Genomic DNA, 18863 nt, shown 5'->3' on the forward strand with positions numbered 1-18863 from the left:
ACTCGTATTTACATACATACATATTTACAGCTATAGGAAAGTTCAATTACAGCAAACTCAAAGAAGGCCAAGTAAATTTTAAGCCCTGCAAGAGTGAATAACTTGGTTACAATTTAATTAGGGAAAAGCAATGGGAATACTTCAACTACCAAATTCGTGATAGAACCATTGATAACATAGGAGTCGATTGGATTTATTTTGTTGTGACGTAAATGGAACAATATGGGGAAAGTAGTTGGTATGAGCGAGTGAAATACATGGTTCGTTTGGCTTTTTAGTCACGTTCTGTTGATGCTATATTTATCTCAGTCTGGTTTTCTGTCAAGTCTAGTGGCGACAATGTTAAAATACGAACAACACATTACTGTATTCTCGGCTCAAATGGGTAGCACTGACAAACCGGCCTTGCTCAACACTTGAAAAATACAGCGTCACATCACATTTTTCTTTTATGATTCGCTTCTATAAGTTATACTCGCTGTTCCTGAAAACCATGGCCAACGCCAATACCACCAATATAGCGTTCGTCAAAGAGTGGTGCCTTTGCGAGAAGTTGCCCAGAGCAGTGCTCCACATTCCATTGGACTGTAACCTCCGCTGCGAGGTGTGTGGACTAGAGCGGCGCCCTAAAACCGATCCTAGCTCCAGCGATGAAGAGGAGGCCGCAGCCAACAAACGGCAGAAGATGCTTCTGGAGCGACGACGGTCCGCGGAGGCACTCCAAGGTGCTGCCCGCGTCAAGGTGGCCATGCGAGCCAAGAAGCCATGTTTAATGCACAACTGCAAGAAAAATTGCTCCAAGTGCGGGGGAATGCCCAAACCAAGAGCCAAACACGAAACTGTAGTCGGAGAATGTAAGAAGAAAGTATACTCGGGCTGCTTTGGACACTTTCCAAAGCCCATGGGAGTTTTACCGAAGTGGCGCCGTGGGGTACGGACTCCAGATCGCGATCCGACTCCAACTGCAGCGCCACCATCATCGCCTTCATCTCCCCAGTCTGTGCAACACACATTCGGGTCCATGTGGGAGCGTGCGCCCGAGGAATCTACGAATCTGGTGGCCATGGCACGCGAGGTGTTTATTCAACCCTGTCAATCATCCCGTCGACTCTGGCCCACGAATGGAAAACGTTTGGTCAGCGATTATATTCCTCTGAGCACACCCATCACGAACCCATCTGGCGGGGCAATCTCCAAGCGAAGCAGCATCTTCCGCACTAGCACCAGCCGCACGCTACCGCCGCTGTCAAAAGTGTTGGCCTCTGTTTTGGTTGAAAAAGGGGCATCAAAAGCCCGTGCAAAAGGTGGCGGACTGAGTAACGATTCGATTAACGCCGACAACCAAATGGAAAGTCAGTTTTGCCCCTTTGAGTACTACGAGGGACCGTCGGAAGATGCACTGGTCTTAGACAGTGCCCGCTTCATGCTGCAGGAGCCCATGGCGCTGAACACGAAAACCGATCGACATCTGCCGCTCCTATTGCTGCCCTCTTCTGGCTCGGAAGAGAGCGTTAGCTCTGGTTCGCTCATACACGATGACATTGCAACAGTTACATCCTCAGACAGCCGCAACTCCGGAGATATCAGTGGCATATGCAAGATAGGCTATGAGCATCCCATCCCCCAAAAAACAATCAATTTATTAGACTTTGAAGAGGCAGGAGTAAAAGCAGAAAAGAAGACCGATCATGTAGAGAAGCAGACACTTAAAATGTTAATTGTGGATCAAGGTGAACAAATGATGAAAGCATTGGGACTCTCCAGTACTGGACATGTTAAAGTTACGAATCTGATGAACATCGATCAAGAAGATGGGGCTGCAGAGAACGGAGAACTAGAGTCCGAGTCTAATGGATCAGCCAACCCTCCTATTAATGATGTGACAAATGAACATGTTATTTCCTCAAATAAATATCAGACCGATGCAAAGTATTCAAAAGTCCTATCAAAGAAATTGAGCAGACCCCACATCTTGCATGTACCCGGGGATAGGTTGTGCAGGACAACCGGTAGGAAGCGGGAGGGAGCAAAACCAGTGTGTGACAAATGCGGACATCACAGAAACGCAGCCGATGCTGTTATGCCAACTCAAGATTCAAAAGCAAAGAGTGTCCAGCAGACGCCTAGAAAATACCAGAAAAAAGTTTCTGGGTCCTATCGTGAAATAATCAAGATGCCACTCTCAAAAAATTTGTTTGGTATACAGCCTTCTGTATCAGTACCCGATAAGACTGGTACACTCCATAGAACTTTACACAGTTTTCCCAGATTTTTAATAGCTGAGCAAAAATTGGAGGGCCGTAAGCCTACCTGCATCAAAAATATCAAAGAAGATAAACCTAATCCTCTTGGTGATAATAATTTAAACACACCCATGAAATGCGATGAGGAATCTCCCAAGAAATATCATAACTTGAGTATGTACAAAGAACCTTCAAGCTCATCACAGACAGTAGCAGACCATGATCCTGCTTTTTTCGAAAGTCTTCCCGTTCCGTTAACAATTAAATACAGCGAGGAAATAGTTAAAAATGTAAATAGCAACCAACCCTATCAGCACCATGTCACACACGTTTCTAAAGCCGCATCAGACCAGAGGCAATTAAGAAATTCCTTCTCAGAGGATAGCAGTCTTGAAGAGAAATTCCATAAAACACCCGATGGATACGTGCCCACAGACGGAAGAACTAACCAATCGCATATATTGTCGCATAGCTGCATAAAGACAGAAGTCTCAATCCATTGGCGAGGGATCCACACCTTGGAAACCGTTTCACATGTCTGTGGCGAGATGATTAAGCCTAAGATGGCTACTCATAAATGCAATGTTATGGAAAATCTCAAGAAGACCACCTTGTCGGATCAACCTACGAATGTGGCGATCTATGAGTTCCGCATGCCTGACATAAATTCCAACGCGATAGACAAATCTGGAATGGCTAACTCCTATAGGCGAAATAAAGATGTGAGCACGAGCGGATCTGAGACACCAGTAGCTCACTCTCCCACACCAAGGCACATGAATCTTTTCTCAAGAAAATTTAAAAGGATTTGGAGGCGTAGTCCGCCCATTTTTGCAGTTCCTTCAATAAAATACAATAGACGAAAGTTGAGAACAAAAGATGGACTGTGTGAAGTTACGGAATTATCATTAATGGCAAATCCAGATATCCTGATGCAACACAAGGAGGATGTGGTACAGTATGGCAATATTCCATCGAAAGCCGATCATCTTGAGGTGAAGATAGGAAGACGAATACGGAGAGAGCATTCGTTGGAGCGCAGGTTCAATATGCTCGTAAAGACCAAGTCCAATCCTTCCAAGACGAATTCGGAGGAAGAACAACATAGAGAGTATTTGCTGAAGGTGAAACTAGAAGAAATGACGACAAAGCCAATTCAGCTTCTGACTCCGCATGAAGAAACATCTGACCATAGTTCTACGAGACTTTACCAGGACCCACTTCGTTTTATCCACAGCTCTTGAGATCATGTGCTTCTAAAAATTGGTTTCAAGAAACGTGGAATCTTTTTAAAAAGTTTGATGATTGCGGAGCCTTGCACAGACTCGCTGGCAGAGAATTTGAGAGGTAGCTTCAATGACGTTACATACTCCTTTAGGAGTTTTGTTTGTTTTCCCAGTTTTGTTTGGTTGTTCAATCGTTTCTATTTTCACAGAACACTAACCTTAAATACGATTCGATGCTCCCATTTTTAGTACAGATCTGCAAGCCGTAGAAGAATGCAATCATCAGTATATCCCAAGATCGGACGCAACCCCTCGCCAGATATTCGGGTGCGGTATCGCAATCCCGTAGCAGCTTTCATCACGGGAATCGCGAGTTTGGCTTATTGGATGATGTACTGGCTTGCTTATTTCATAATTTATGTGAGTATTTAGCGGGGACTCGGACGGTCAGAATAGTGATACACTGGATTCGATCTTGCAGCTATCCGGATCTGCTCTTCTCTTGGGCCTGGTCTGGCCACGACACTCATGCCGAGTGCTGTTATCCGTGCTGAAGCAGGACCACATGGAACGACATTTCAAAGACGAATTATGAGTTGTATATATATTTTTTAATAAAACGTTCGAGCAAGAACTGCAAACGCTCAAATACTCTTGCCCCTCACATCAGATCAGAATTGCCTAGCTTTATTTATATAATAGTTAATTGCGTGTTACAATACTAATTTCATTTATGTAGATGTTAGTTCTGCTTTAATTACATTAAAAGTAAGTATTTATGCACATCAATATGTACGTGCAGTACTCGTTAATATTATTATCAATTGCAATTGTTGGTTGCACTCAAATAAATAAGGCCGCCTTGCCTGGTGCTCCTTTTATACATTTACATAATTATAAGTCAAAACAAAAATAATAATTGGCTAAAACAGTTCAGAAACATGTGTACTGGCTGCCAGCTAATAATAAAAACGCGGCTACACAATACGCAATATGTACTCAACTGCAGCCAAAAAACAAAGACAAAATGCTTGTGTCAAAACTTGAAAATCAACCTTAAACTCACGATCAGAGAGAGACCCAGCTAATGCCGTATAATAAAAGTAAGACTATCAAATGAAAACTCACGATCAAAGACCCGGAGACTTGTGCCGTGGAGGTCAGATCCAATGTTTCGCTTTACTTGGAATATCATGCACGCAAAGATGGTCGCGCATGAGTATGAGTGTGTTGCTGTATGTACTTGATGTGTGATTCTTGTTCTATGTATGTCTTATCAATTAGCTAGATGTGGTGTGGATCATCAAATCTATATATTATGATTTAATTCCGTTCTTAGTTGCCAGCAACGTTTTGCACCTCACTCGAACTAATTATTTCGTAATCTTTGCTGGAGCTTTCCGAATCCGATTCCGAGTTGCGTGGTGTTCTGAAAGGGAAAATAGATAGGATCAGTTAGTAGTTCAGCAGACAACGAATACGGTACGAAGAAAGGCCACATTTGAAAGCTCTTATTGACAAGGATAAGTGTGAAAATCTGTGTGCGTAAGCTTAAATTATACAAAAATAATAAAAGGAAACTTACTCAGCGTAGGGAAAAGTTGATCTTGAGTATGAAAACATCCCAACACCTAAATTATCACAAACCATGAACTCAACCAGAGGCTCTACCAAGGGAACAACGGGTACGACAATTTGATTTCGATAGCTGCATGAAATCAACTCTTTTTTTCTTAATTTACAAAAATAAAACTGGTCTTAGTTAATAAAATAATAATCATATTTTTAAATGTCGTTAATCGATTTAGATAATAATAATTTTGATTTTCATAATCATAATCATAAATAGTAAATATACAAATCCTAAGAACCATCGACCATAACCATTCAGGCATCACTTATCCGAAATTACATGTATTTACAAATGGCATGCTCTTGTAAAAAAAAACTAAATTGGAATTGTAATGAACGCGATCTAAGCATATAAAACCAAAAAGATTAATGCAATTAATGGAAATTATACAATAATATTTATTAAGGAAAAAAAAGTATACAAATATGAGCTAAAGTTAATGATGCGCTCTTTGTTTTTATGGACAAGACATAAATACAAAACAAAACCCGATACATCATCACAATCATAAATAATAAATTCGAGCAACACATCAAGATTCCTTGTCAATAAAAAGCGGACCCCAGCTTACCCCGCTTTGGACTCCTTGGGCTGAGCATGTGGCTCCTCGTCCACATCATCGTCTTCGTACTCGTCGGCTCCGACTTTGCGACGCTTGCGAACCTCCATGTCGGCATCGTGCTCTTTAATAAGCTCAATTTTCTCGGGCTCTAAAGTGGAGACTTCCGCATCTACATCACCATCGGCGTCCCCATCTGCATCCACAGCTGTATCCTCGGCGTCACTGTCCTTTTCCTTTTTCTTTGACTTTGATTTCAATTTCTTCTCGGTCTTGGAAGATGAGCTGGACGCATCGCTTCCATAATTGCTCTGTTAAAAGTATTTTAAATTTGAGCTTTGTTAAAGTATCCTTTGGTATGACACATACCTCATAAAGGGGCCAGAAGGAGGCGAAGAAGCCCACATCCTCGGTCAAGTTGGGGAAGATCCAGAAATGCAACTTGCCACCAGTCAAAGCCCAAACTATGGTAAACACAATTAGTCGCACCACAGTTAAAGCCAGAATGAAAACAAGAAAGCCTGCCGCGGCTATAGAGAGATAGTAGACGCCCTTGCGAAGCAGTGGCGGCCAGAGGGGGAACAAACAGATGCCCACTGCGCCCAGGAGTAGAATGAAGCCGAATATCCAATAGTGTAGTGGTATGGGATCGTAGATCCAAACATACGCCTCAGAGCCATCCACAAAGATTTGCTCGGGATGCATATCCAGGCGGATCTTGCGTTTCTTCTTCTCTTTCTTATCTTTCTCATTGCTCGCTGAGGGCCCGTCGCCATTGCCGCTGTCAGCTTCCAGATCGGTGTCCTTCTTATCGTCCTTTGGTTTCTCTTTCTCCTTAATCTCTCCCTTTTTCTCAGCAGATTTTCCCCGTATTTCGTCCAGCGTAACGGGAACCTTTTTGGCGCGGTGGAAAAACTTGTGCTCCAGCATAACGTCCATGAATTCCACGGCCTGCTCACGGGTTGTGAAGAGGGAATTGTTGCCTTCGGTGAATTTCGATTTCATCAGAGCATCCAGGGCCTTGCTCGAAGTGAAATACTCGACAACGTGGCTTAAGAACTTGGTTTTCTTTGTCTTGACATTCTTCTTCAGCCACTTGGCGACATTCTTCTCGTCCTTCGATGGCTTCTCCACCTTCTGTTGTCCGGGCTCGGCGTATTCCTGAAAAAAAGGGATGTCAATGTACACATACTACGATCGACGTAGCAAAGGCAAATATAGGCCACGACACAAATTAAGTTCCCGTCACACTCAAGCACTCTCATCGGCTCCAAGTGTTTCTGGCCTACATATAAAAGTTAATAGACCCCAACCCCTCTCTTAATACCATGCCATCGTCGAAGATCTCCTGCTCCTCCTCCGCATCTCCGTCAAACCGCTCGTCCTCGCTCATTTCCACAGACACACAGATGATTATTTAACTCGGAAATAAAGCAAACTTATCAAGCACTATAAACCGTCTCCCAGTCCAAAATTGTTTTTCTTAGCTGTGACGTGTTGCAATCGCTGCGAGGGTCTAGAAAGTATTGAATCTTAGCAACGCTTAGTGTCTGGTCAAACGAGTCTCGTTCACAACATCAACACAAACGCGCACACATATATATTGTACATGTGCCTATAGAAACTTTCCCCAACAACAACAGCAGCTGATAAGTTGGTGCACCTGACAAGTGTGGGTAATTCAGATAGAGAGAGAGAGCGAACGATCAGCTTACAAGACAAGCTTACAAATATATGGTTAGCAGCAGCGTTGCCACCAGATGTATTACAAGCGCACAGCTGTTTATTTGCACTTCAGGAAAAGAAGTGATAGTACTGTACTGATAGTACAGCAACGGAATTTCACCAAATATATTTAATTTCAATATTCTTTTCACTGCCAGAGGGCGCAGTGGGGGAAAGTTAATTATAGCCGGTTGCATGCAGGGGGCACACTCTGGCTCGCAGAGGAAAGGACACACACACACATGAGTGGCGTGGCAGGGACTGCATTGAATTTACCCTCTGAACATGAAGAACCATAGATGAAATAAATGGGCCATATGATCCTCACATATAAGATATCAATGACCACGGTCATTGTTATAAAATAACATTTGGCCATTTTGCAAAATCAAAACAAAAATCAAAAACAGCACGCCAATTGGACGGCGCACTACCATATGCACACAAAACACATTTTTCAAGACGCAATTTGGTCTTGGGTAGCACTTACATCTTTGCGACGACGCGTACGTTTCTTTTCCGACATGCTTCCTCGGTATTACAATTACAATTACAACCTTTTAGATCAAGTTTGTTTTAATAATTTTTTTGATTTGATACTAAAGTGTCTGCCACACACGCGGACTAGTGTGACCGTTGATTTGGCAATAAAATATACCGTCTAACCCGCCGAAATATACCGCTTACGGTATATTATATACTTTACGGGATATTTTGACGTCTAATTTGGGAAAATTAACCTCATAATTTTCCATCTGTGAATAATTCTGATGGACTGAATAGGTATTTAGCACTTCCTTTCTTTCTATTTTCTTTATTGTCATAATCTTATTAATGTCATTTTCTTTTTCCCATACTGGGCAAACAAGTCTGTCCCTGGCTGAATGATTCTTCCCATTGCATAAAATGCACTTTAAAACCGTGCATGTTCCGTTGCAATCTCCCACTCCACATTTGTTGCACCTTCTCGCCGATTTGCATCTGGCCGAAGTGTGCCCAATTCTGCCACAATTAAAGCACTGAGATATTGTCAATTTAAAGACAGGTGTCCCTGTGTTGTGACGAACCATGGGGAACCATGGTTCGTTACAGTGAGAAACTGTTTCTGGGAGGCAGTCACCACCACCCTATAAGTTTTGAATTGATTGGAAGAGGAAAAAAGCTAAGTAAGTTTCTAGCTAAAAACAAACTAATTAAAAAACTGGGAAAAATAGATATAAAAAAAAACATGAAATCAATGCTGCTACCTTTGAAGTTGACAACAAATGGCCGAAGTTATGGTGGGATGAGAGGTTAGCCAAACTATTTAACGAATTCTCTGAGGCCCAAAAAAAGGCATGTTCGGAGCCAGCTTTTCAGAATTATTGCAAGGCAGTAGATCTAAAAATCAAATGGAAGAAGGCAGTCAAAATTGCAAAGAAAACTAGCTACGCCAGGAAACTAACAGAGCTCAATGTGAAGGCAAATACTAGGGAAGCCTGGAAGTTTCTAGCTAACCTTAAAAATTGCAACATAGAAACTCAAAAACAATTTGATTTAGAAAAAGCTGGGTCGTACTTAGAATGGCTAAAAGAACAAAGGCCTGCTGAAGCCAGAAGCATTGATGCCACATTGCATGCATCAAAAGAAAACGAGAATCCGAAATTTGCTCTTGAAGATCTAGAAATGGTCCTAGGTCGAAACAAAAAAACATCAGGAGGCTTTGACAAGATCACTTATGAGATGCTCAACGCATTAAACAGGGACACTAAAGCAGAATTAGTCAAATTCTACAACAACAAAATTGCAAACTGTGAATTACCAGCTGAGTGGCGCACGCCAATCACGCCAATCCCAAAAAAAAACAAAGATCTATCAGACATAAAAAATTTTCGACCAATATCCTTAATATCGGTCCTGGCCAAAACAGTTAACAGCATTATTAAAATCAAGCTTGAAAAATATATACAGGACAACGAAATTCTACCCTATAGGTCTTATGCGTATCAAAAGGATAAGTCAGCTGCAATGTGCATTAATGATGTGATCAATGAGGTAGCTGCAAGGAAAAAAAGCAAGGAGCATGTGGTAGTAGCGGCTGTTGACCTAAACAACGCTTACAACTGTGTAAACTTGAATTTTTTAAAGATGTTAATGGAAAATGAAAGTTTTCCGAAAATGTATGTGGACTGGATTATAAGTTTCATGTCCATTAGGTTGCTAAGACTGGGAGGTGCAGTAGAAGTGGTGCAAGGAGGATTACCCCAGGGATCATGTCTTTCACCACTACTTTTTAATATCTACAGCAAAAGACTACATCAGGTAGGGGACTGCAATACACAAATCATGCAATTTGCAGACGATTTTATATTGGTGTCACACGGGTATAACTATGAGGCTGTAGTTGCAAATCTGAAAAACAAATTTAACGATTTTAGCCTATTATGTGGCGATCTGGGCTTCAGTTTCAGTCCTAGCAAATCTGTGATTATGAACATGGGAAGGGAAGGTGGAAGGTCTCTGAACATAGAAGTTAAAAATGTTCTAATCCCAGTGAAAAAAAACTTTTTATTTCTAGGCAGGCTTATAAGTTCTAACATGTCCAATACCAGTCATATAAAAATGGTAAAAGAAGTAACTAGGAAAAGTAGTAGGCTTATACAATTAGCGACAACTATCAAGTCGGGACTGAAACCTAAGACTAGCGTTAATATCTTCAAATCGTTTATAAGAAGCAAGCAAGAATATGCAATTACCAGCTTCTCTGACATGGGAGTTGGGTCCAATAAAGACATGGAAATTGCACAGGCAGGAGTGCTGAGAAGATGTGTAGGTGTGCCTCCTGATACAAGCAAGCACGAAATCTTTGTGTTGGCGGGAATAATGCCTCCAAGTTTCAGGGCTAAGTGGCTTACAGCCAAAGAACTTTTCAAGGTCAAGAAGCTGAATCCCAGGATGTTCGAAAGCATAAGACTATCAAAAGCAAAGACGAGTTACACTTGTAACTTAGAAGAATTTAAAACTTTCTTCGACAATTCACAAAGCTGTGATAATTATAAACACTGTAAAAAGATTAATGTAAGAGAAAAAGAAATGACAAAGAACAAAGAAGAATACTCGAGGGAGGAAATCAGAGCCAGATTCTCTGAAATCTTGGAAAAATATTCAAAAGAAGGCTGGAATATTCTGTCCACAGATGCATCGGTCATGCAGGACAGGTGTGGTATAGGAATTGTAAAGTTACCCAGTGGAAATATATATAAATATAGAACAGTAACTAGGCTTTCATCTGTAGGGGCCGAACTGATAGGTATTAAAAAAGCGAGTGAGATATGTGCCAATAATGGATACAAGAAAGCTGTTATTTGTTGTGATGGTCTAGGAGCGATAAAACTAGTAAACAATAAACAAACAGACTCATACATAGTAAGAGACATTCACAATATTATCGACACATCAGGCATGCAAAAACTGGATATTCTATGGATTCCAGGGCACAAAGGGGTAACGATAAACGAAAAGGCTGATATGGCAGCAAAATACGCCATACGAGAAGGGGAAACCATTTACATTCAATTTAGTGTGAAAGAAGCCTTAAGAGAAATTAAAAACTCCTTAGAACACAAGTGGAACGAGGAGTATAAACAAAAATGTAGTAACAAGTGCACCAGTTTAATCGAGATCTTTCCAAACATACCCAAAAAACCATGGCACTATAATTTAAAATGGAATGCAAAAAGCATAAAGACAATAAACAGACTGATGACAGGACACACGTACGATAAAGCCTTTCTATACAAAATTAAAGCGATTGATTCGGATATCTGTGAGTCATGTAATGTCACAGAATCCGCTGAACATCTGCTTTTTAAATGCCAAAGATTCGTCCGTCTTAGGGGTAAGTATCGAATTTTTAAATATTATACGGATCTAAATGAACTCTTGATCAAAAAAGAGCCACTCCACCTCAGAGAGCTGGCATAGTTTATAAAAAGCGCTAATATGGACTTTTAAGCATTTTGTGATAAATCATTTTAGATTAATAAATTATAGGGAAATGACTTTTAACGCCTGTCAAGCTCGCTGACAGGAAGTCTGTGCAGGCCAAAAGGGGAGGCCTTTAAAAAAAAAAAAAATAATATATATATGTATAAATAAATTACAAAAAAGATACAATTTTTACAAAAAAAATTTTAAACAAAACATTCGGAGGTTTTACACTCTTCGATCTGTTTGTCAAACTCTCAAGATCTCACTAAACACATATTTCTGGAGGACACACCTTGGGCCCATCAAGCGTCCGAACCTGAATAATCGGACAATAAGTCACACACCAGTACCTGATCAATGTGGCAACACAGCTGCGATCAAAACCCTGTCATCCATGCGATGATTTAATCAAAAAAAAATATTTTGACGTCGAAATCGAGTTCAAAGTATATTTACGGTATATCCGGTATATAAAAGTACATTTAATCTTATTTAATATTTAATTTAATATTAAGATAAACATAACACGTGCAGCTCGGAAAGTGCCCCTGGATAGAGCTAAGACTACCGACCCGACTGCGCTAGACTCGCGCTCTGGCTCCAGTTCGTCACGTTCCACACCCAGCCTCTAGACAAAGGATGTGAGGTCTAAGATACTTAAGAATATATCCAAAAAACTGTAACAAACATATATTCTAAAATTATACAGAGGGAAAAGCCGGGCGCACCAGCACCGGGCGGTGTTAATCCCAAACAAATTATGCCGCAGGGACCACCGTCAACCGGATATCCGGGATCAACGTATCAGGCGCAACGCTGATAGCGATCTGCTGGTCGATCCCCATCAGCGTCGCGTTCACCATCGGATCTAGCCTATGGACGACCGCCAGCAATGCCGTACGATCCACATTCGCATGTGCGAACAAATGAAATATGGCATTCCACATATCACCTATTGGAACACGGGGTATACGAAAACTTTTAATTTAGACTAGTCCCATATATTATGTTCCTGTCATAGCCATTGATTGATGAAGTCTAGCTCTTACCATGTTTTTCTACAGCGGGCTTAATTTAATATTTACGTGCAATAGTAGCACCTAATAATTGAGAAAGATGAGTACTTAAATGAAGTAAATTATGTATAAATTTCAATAGTAATTACAGGAAAGAAAGCATTAAGAAGAGAAATGAACTAGTGGTAGATATATATAAAAATACAGACCTATAGCAAAAGACCAAAATAATAGTGAAATTCGACGTTAACCGACTTTTATCTCTTTATGACAGTGCATACCCACTATTCGACCATTGGCTTATCATTTCCTTTTCATGATCCATATTCCTCGGTTTATCAAAATTCGATTCAATATTCAGCAAATAGCTAGCTAGGACTGTCGGCACTTAGCATATAATTTTATCCAATCAATCAATTTTCTACATGATTGGATAATTTTAACACAAAATTTGTATGGAACGTGTGTTCGGAATGCTACGTCATTGTCGTTGTTCGGCCGTTTTCAGCTGAGCATGGATATGGATATACCCTATACGCCCCATTATATATTAATCTAATATATATACTATAATAATATAATATACTAATAAAAGTGTATGCAGTGTTGCTAATGTGGCATTATTTCGTACACCTCACCACATACTTCATTCACATTTCAGACTTGAATTTTCACTATTCACTATTATTCCGAGATAATTCCTAAAGATCATTCCATTATTTAATGGCGTCAACGGAAGTGCGAAACGACCACCCCCAGGGGACCAACGCACGAGCCTTTTGCGAAGTCACTAAAACATCTACGTTTTCTTACATCGATTACTATTAAAATTATGTTTTTATTAATCTTTGTTTTACAACAAAATACAGACTAAATAATAAGTAAAATATATTTATTTATTATATATTCTTATTATTATAAATATTGACCCTCGCCAGTTTTGGCGCTCAAAGTTTACCGTGAGCTACTGTTCTGTATGTTAGGCTTCAGTTTTATTTATTATTATAAAGGAGACAACTAACTACTAAACTGTCGTTGGCCCACGCCCATGCGTGGTATTTATTACTCGTTTGCTTACTATTTATTCTATGACAAAAAATTTAAAATGTGTTGCTTGTGCCGGGTGCGTGTACATTTCAATCAAATGGTTATGTTTTACAAAAAATATAAGGATAAAATGATTGTATAAATGCATAAATAAGTAGTTGAAAACGGTTGGCTGCACACCGGACTATATTTCAGCCGGATTTGGTATACTACCGTCAAAAATTTGTGTGTTCCTCAAGTATTTTTTGTACAGTTTATTTGCATGTGGTATTTCTATACATTTAAAATTATGTATGCATTACTTTATTCTTATGTGGGAAGCAACATGCACATACATAACAGTAAAAAACCAAGTGCCCTAAAATACAAATTGTTGCTTCTTTCCTCGGGGTTTCATTCCATTCATTGCTGGGCAACGCGCATAACCAGCACGCGGTCCAAAAAAAAACCAAGTAAAAAATACAACGAAAACATCAAAAAAGTATATACTGCACAATTTATGAATCGGGTTCGTCTGTAAAATTTTAAGTTGCCAAAGGTATTTCGGTAAGAGTACTGGTATGTTCCTCTTGATCTGTCACTTGCTGATTCTGAACACTTGACCGTGCAGCGCCTGTTTTTCAGCCGAGCCCTTCATCATGCAATTGCCCTGGTTTTTGCTGTGTTCAGGTGTGGAGAGCATGCATGCCACTACCTTGATCGGCTCGCAATATTTCTTTAAACTTTGATCTGCATAGCAGTAACCCTAGTTTTGTATGTGGGGGAGATATGAATGGTTAGGATAACGCTACAAATGACAATATCAATAAAAAATGCAGTAATTTGCTCCAGCATTTCATTTGAAACAGCTACAACAAATATCCGCATACAAATATGCATTGATATTGCACATTGAACGCACTTTGTCAGTATAGTATGTGAGTCTGTGGGTGAGCGTGGTTTTGCGTCAATGTCTACGTGCTGTAAGTTCTGTTCGGTGTACGATTTAAACTAAATGATAAAATATAGTTTAAATTGTAGCTGTGTTAACTAAATGTTAAAATCTGGATCTTACGAATACGGCGCTCGAATCGTGTTCACTGTAGCCCAAGCGCTTGGTGTGCTTGAACACCTCGTTTGTAATGCTCGTGACAGGCATCGATTGATCCAGATTCTCTGCCATATTCAGCACTAGACGCAAATCCCGTTGCATGTGACTTAAAGGCTGCTGCGGATTGAAGTCGCCCTTGGCCATTTCTGAAAGAGTAGACCAAACGTGACAATAACAATAGTGTACGTGAAAAGAATGGAATTTACATACCCTTGCCCTTGGCCAGCAGCAGCGGGGATTTCATAGAAGTCAAGTCGAAAATGTCTATGATATCGTTTAACGAAATGGAAAAACGATCAGCTGAAAAATAAATGTGATGAAAACAGGATGTTAAATGCTCCAGTCGGTGGTTTCAGTTATACACGTACCCAGTGCTAACGCCTCAGCAAGTCCTACTAGGCTCACAGCCTGAATGGTCTGCAAAATCAAGTTCACTTTACAAGCATTACCGACATCTGCTGGGGAACAATGGACAAATTTAATATAACGCTCATTCACATTCGAAGGTAGAGTACCGATAAGACGGTGGGATTCTTTACTTACTCCCCAAAAAGAAAGTGTTCTTCGCTATGGTCTTGAAGCAGGAGTGACACTCTTCAAATACCGTGCGATCCCCGCCAGCCAGTATGATGAGCATACCATCGGCTGCCTCCTGACGCGAGCCATGGATTTGTGCCTCCAGGTATCGCCCATTGCATTGCTTGATGCCCTCTCCAATATCCAGGGATGTGTCTGGATCTACGGTGGACATTTCCACATACGCCTTATTGCGTAGATCCTTTAGCTGCAGTACGCCGCAGTTCCCAAAAACGAGCTGAAAACGTGTACAAAGAGAATTTTATTTAGCCCAATAGAAATTATATATACCATTTTCAACTTACATCCTTGGCGCCTTTGGGGTCCGAAACACAGCAGAAAATGATGTCTGCCGCCTCCACCACATCCATGGGAGTGTCTTTGACTTCGGCACCGGCTTCGACAAATGGCTGACACTGATCAAAATAATTGTTATGAAGATTCAAGAGTATTAGCTACACATGTAACCACTCACTTTGTCGATAGTGCGGTTCCAGACCACAACTTTGTGCCCTGTGTATATCAAATCCTTAACTATAGTCGATCCCATCATGCCTAATCCAAGGAAGCCAAAAGTCAACTCCGACGGCACGATGTCGCGGTCGGCTAATGTATTGGAGCGCGAGTTCATGTCGATGGCCTGAGTCTCAGGCCGCGTGACCACTGGACGATCTAGCAAGGCAATGGCGTTGGGTGCACGCTTCGCAGCTAGTGAGGCCAATAGCGCATCAACCTCAACGCGACGGCGGGCCGTAGGAGAGGACGAACTTGCTCCATCAAAGTTGCCAGCTACAGCGCCTCCCGATACAACACGCTTGCCCCGTTTAGCGCTCGGTGCTCCACTAGCATTTGCACCAGTGGGCGTTTGATGAGCAGAGATGCGCCGTTTCTGTGCGGATTTTGTGGTGGAAGCCTTTGCCGCCTTGGTCGCGGAAACGGCAGAAACCGACTTGGCCTTGGGTGTCCGTTTCCCTGGGGATTTTGCTGTCGCCGGCGTCGCAACAGTAACGGTAGGTGAGGCTGAAGAATCTGCATTGTTTTCCCCTTCTACGGTTTCGGAACCTTCTACATCCGGACTGCCGACAACGTGAACGACCACACCGTTGTTGGCATCGGCATCAGTGTCTACAGGATTCTCATCGCTATCCACGGCATCCCGAATCTTATCAAAATCAGCCTCGGTGGCATGATTGGGAACACCACAGCTCTCGTTTATCTGGTCGTCCACCTCAGCCGGATCGTCAATGTATTTGTCGATGTCTGCCATGGCGTGCCGAAAGGCAGCAGGCTTACTTACTTTGGCCAGTTCCTCCTTCCAGGGTCCCTCAAAGGGTTTGATATTGTTCTCCTCGATCCATGCACTAAGGATTGAATATGAGAGTATTCCCACATTAGCTCAGCTTAGATACTCGTGAACTAGTTTCTTTACGCTACTTACAAATTTCTCGATCCAAAGAAGAACACACACTTGGTGTTCGCACGACGCTGCTGGCTGAGCAGGTCCAGAGGCGGCTCTACAATCTAAAGGAAAATTGGTCATTATTACCCCGAATCATGGACTCACTGTGCATCGGCGGGCGCTATAAGATATCTACATTCATCTTTTCACGAGCGTCACTTGCAAAAGATACGAAGGAAGATTCAGCCCACACGCGCGTCGTTTGCTCCCTGCATATACACATGTATGTAGATACATTTGCTCGCTGTGAGTGCTTGGGGCTGTACATAATGAAAGCTAGTCCGCGATTTGATAGCAACCAGTGCTCTGCTCCATACGAAACAAATTTTATGTCACTAACAAAGCGGGTGCAAGTGCGTTGTGACGTCGGCAGCGGCAGCGGGAGCAACAGCAACGCAACAGCAGTGGCAGAGAGGCGGCGTGCTGCATAAAAAAGTACAGTCGAAAACAAACACAGCGGCAGTGGCAGAGGCAGAGGCAGTGACGACGACGGCGACGCGGCGTAAACATTCCGCTTACCATGCCTGGCCACGGTGTGAAGCCCTTCATTTTGGCCCTGAAAAAAAATATTAATATATTAAAAATACACATTTATTTATGGTAGAAGCACACAATTTTCTATTGGGCTTATTTTCTTTTAGCTACAACTACAAAAAGAGCGCGCGAAAACACGCCAACGCAGCGACGTCAACGTCGCTGTCGCAGCAGACACAACTGCGGTAGCATAAACTAGAAAATTACATATATATGTATATTGTTTATACGACTGCCGCGACTTTAAGGGTAATCAGAACCCAAATTGTCAGACGTGCGTGGCTTTTCCAACATGCGCTAATTGCCTTTTTTACACACACTTCACTTTTTTTGGAGCGCTAACCGAGCGACCATTGAGGTTATGTGTTTGCTGTTGCTTTAACTCGACACGAAAACATAGGGGTTTTTTTTATTATATGCACATTGTTTTTATTGTTAGAAAAGCACAAATTTGTCTTCTGAACACGAAGGATTGGCACTCAGCCTCAGCTTACCATATCAAATCCTTAGGTTTGTAAATAAATTTTTCTGTCGTGTCGCCGCCCGATAGCGACATTTTTTTGTTCTTTGACATTATAGTGTCTAGGCGTATATTGAACTTGGTTATTTTGCTGCTTTTAACTGACGGCGCACAAACAAATTATTTTATTTGCTGAAGCACAAATATAGTCGACTACTTTTTAGTTTTTTTCTTCGTCCGCAGCTTCTATTTTTTTTTCTATTTGAAAATGCAACTCTGCTTCAGTGTGACCGCGGACTATGTACCGTGTTACCATCAGAAATATACCGAAATATACCTAGTCATTATCAAAATATACCGTATATATACTAACGGGCTGCATTGATATTCCTCGATTTTGATATTCGGTTTAATATTACTAGCTAGTTAGTCCTCTCAGCCCTGGAAAAATAATTCAATCCAAATCCTCAATAAATTTTGTACAAGATTAGCTAAGCATTAGCGGCAAAAGCATAAAACGTAAATGTGTACGAAATGTGATCGACGAGTTCTTCAGCTTCATAGTAATTTCAACGAATATTAAATTCCCTTCCCACCATTCATCTACTTCCGCTCATATAATTATTTTAGAGTAATTTTTGCAGATTATGCTTATGAAATGGCTTTTCTTATTTCAAATTAAAATTTATTTTCAAAACACTGAAAGCTCTCGCGCTGTAAAACACTACATCGCGAATAAGGATTCAACGAGCCCACACACACATATATATGTGAAGCGGGAACACACACATTCGATAGTCCGCCAGTACATGCATGAAATGGCGGGAAAAGACGCACATCGTTGCTGGTCCGCGCTCGTAGTTAAACTATTTATTAAATATATGCACTATAATATGCATGTCTAGCGTGCGGGTGCTTACTGCTTACTGTGCACTTTTGCAAGTAACATCAACCGTATGCTCGCGTATGTATTTCGCCAGGATGCCGACTGGGCCTAGGCCCAGTCTGTGCCATGTCTGTGAGAAAAGTGCTGCTTAGATTGAGTGTGTTACGTATGTTCGTTTAATATGTCTCCACAATCTTTGTCGGATCTTTGAAGGGTAAAATGAAATTAATGGCATTCAACTGCTATTCATTTCTTATTGGTATTTTTCGTTGCAGTTCTTCCATGCTGATTTAATCTAACCGACCAGGATGTTTAACGGCAACGATCTGACGCGATATTAATGTAAGTAGAATTTCCCTTTTTATTCGCTATATAAACAAATTGTCTGTGGATCATGCGCCTGAATGGACTTATTTGATTGATGCTCCGCACCAATAAAG

At 41.3% G+C, this 18863-nt stretch overlaps 3 protein-coding genes and 1 long non-coding RNA gene across 14 annotated transcripts; 2 read left to right on the forward strand and 2 right to left on the reverse strand.

Annotated features, from left to right (window-relative positions):
* Nucleotides 1-312: 312 nt before the first annotated feature.
* LOC111074150 lies at nt 313-4136 on the forward strand. The gene is made up of 3 exons (XM_022366821.2): nt 313-3590; nt 3679-3889; nt 3951-4136. Exon 1 carries the CDS (start codon nt 452-454, stop codon nt 3485-3487), a length of 3036 nt encoding a protein of 1011 aa, XP_022222513.2. The 5' UTR covers nt 313-451; the 3' UTR covers nt 3488-3590; nt 3679-3889; nt 3951-4136.
* Nucleotides 4136-8031, reverse strand: LOC111074152 (translocation protein SEC62). Of its 2 annotated transcripts, none has more exons than XM_022366825.2 (4): nt 7877-8031; nt 6031-6822; nt 5674-5972; nt 4136-4898 (listed from the first exon to the last, which is right to left on the reverse strand). In XM_022366825.2, exons 1-4 carry the CDS (start codon nt 7910-7912, stop codon nt 4805-4807), a joined length of 1221 nt encoding a protein of 406 aa, XP_022222517.1. In that variant the 5' UTR covers nt 7913-8031; the 3' UTR covers nt 4136-4804. The 2 variants fall into 2 exon arrangements, with proteins under 2 accessions (XP_022222517.1, XP_022222516.1); XM_022366824.2 differs by lacking the exon at nt 7877-8031 and adding an exon at nt 6989-7189.
* Nucleotides 8032-8086: 55 nt separating this feature from the next.
* LOC111074154 lies at nt 8087-13086 on the forward strand. 7 transcript variants are annotated; one of them, XR_005967614.1, is made up of 4 exons: nt 8087-8169; nt 8256-8552; nt 11871-12001; nt 12065-13086. It is a non-coding gene; the product is annotated as an uncharacterized LOC111074154 (long non-coding RNA). The 7 variants fall into 7 exon arrangements; XR_002607789.2 differs by lacking the exons at nt 8087-8169; nt 8256-8552 and adding an exon at nt 11551-11812 and having other exon boundaries at nt 12065-12322; nt 12377-13077; XR_002607790.2 differs by lacking the exons at nt 8087-8169; nt 8256-8552 and adding an exon at nt 11553-11812 and having other exon boundaries at nt 12065-12556; nt 12646-13080.
* Nucleotides 13087-13356: 270 nt separating this feature from the next.
* LOC111074192 (putative oxidoreductase GLYR1 homolog) lies at nt 13357-17804 on the reverse strand. Of its 4 annotated transcripts, none has more exons than XM_022366897.2 (10): nt 17572-17804; nt 17063-17099; nt 16523-16605; nt 15560-16445; nt 15390-15500; nt 15052-15322; nt 14877-14966; nt 14719-14808; nt 14473-14654; nt 13357-14163 (listed from the first exon to the last, which is right to left on the reverse strand). In XM_022366897.2, the coding sequence occupies exons 1-10, from the start codon at nt 17649-17651 to the stop codon at nt 13996-13998; spliced, it is 1998 nt and encodes a 665-aa protein (XP_022222589.2). In that variant the 5' UTR covers nt 17652-17804; the 3' UTR covers nt 13357-13995. The 4 variants fall into 4 exon arrangements, with proteins under 4 accessions (XP_022222589.2, XP_022222590.2, XP_022222592.2 ...); XM_022366898.2 differs by having other exon boundaries at nt 14877-14963; nt 17572-17803; XM_022366900.2 differs by having other exon boundaries at nt 14069-14654; nt 14877-14963; nt 17572-17803.
* Between the last annotated feature and the right edge of the window lie 1059 nt (nt 17805-18863).

Source organism: Drosophila obscura, unplaced genomic scaffold, assembly GCF_018151105.1.
Source record: "Drosophila obscura isolate BZ-5 IFL unplaced genomic scaffold, ASM1815110v1 contig_179, whole genome shotgun sequence".
Taxonomy (NCBI): domain Eukaryota; kingdom Metazoa; phylum Arthropoda; class Insecta; order Diptera; family Drosophilidae; genus Drosophila; species Drosophila obscura.

Bases quoted from the DNA above. Each gene is read 5' to 3' on its own strand.
- LOC111074150 (XM_022366821.2), top strand. From the start codon at position 452: ATGATTCGCTTCTATAAGTTATACTCGCTGTTCCTGAAAACCATGGCC.
- LOC111074192 (XM_022366897.2), bottom strand. From the start codon at position 17,651: ATGTCAAAGAACAAAAAAATGTCGCTATCGGGCGGCGACACGACAGAA. The intron at 15,323-15,389 runs GTAAGTTGAAAA...ACACGTTTTCAG, and splicing joins ACCCCAAAGGCGCCAAGGAT to CTCGTTTTTGGGAACTGCGG. The intron at 14,164-14,472 runs GTAAGATCCAGA...ATACAAAACTAG, and splicing joins ACGATTCGAGCGCCGTATTC to GGTTACTGCTATGCAGATCA.
- LOC111074152 (XM_022366824.2), bottom strand. From the start codon at position 7,054: ATGAGCGAGGACGAGCGGTTTGACGGAGATGCGGAGGAGGAGCAGGAG. The intron at 5,973-6,030 runs GTATGTGTCATA...TACTTTTAACAG, and splicing joins CCTTCTGGCCCCTTTATGAG to AGCAATTATGGAAGCGATGC. The intron at 4,899-5,673 runs GTAAGCTGGGGT...TTTCCCTTTCAG, and splicing joins CCCAAGGAGTCCAAAGCGGG to AACACCACGCAACTCGGAAT.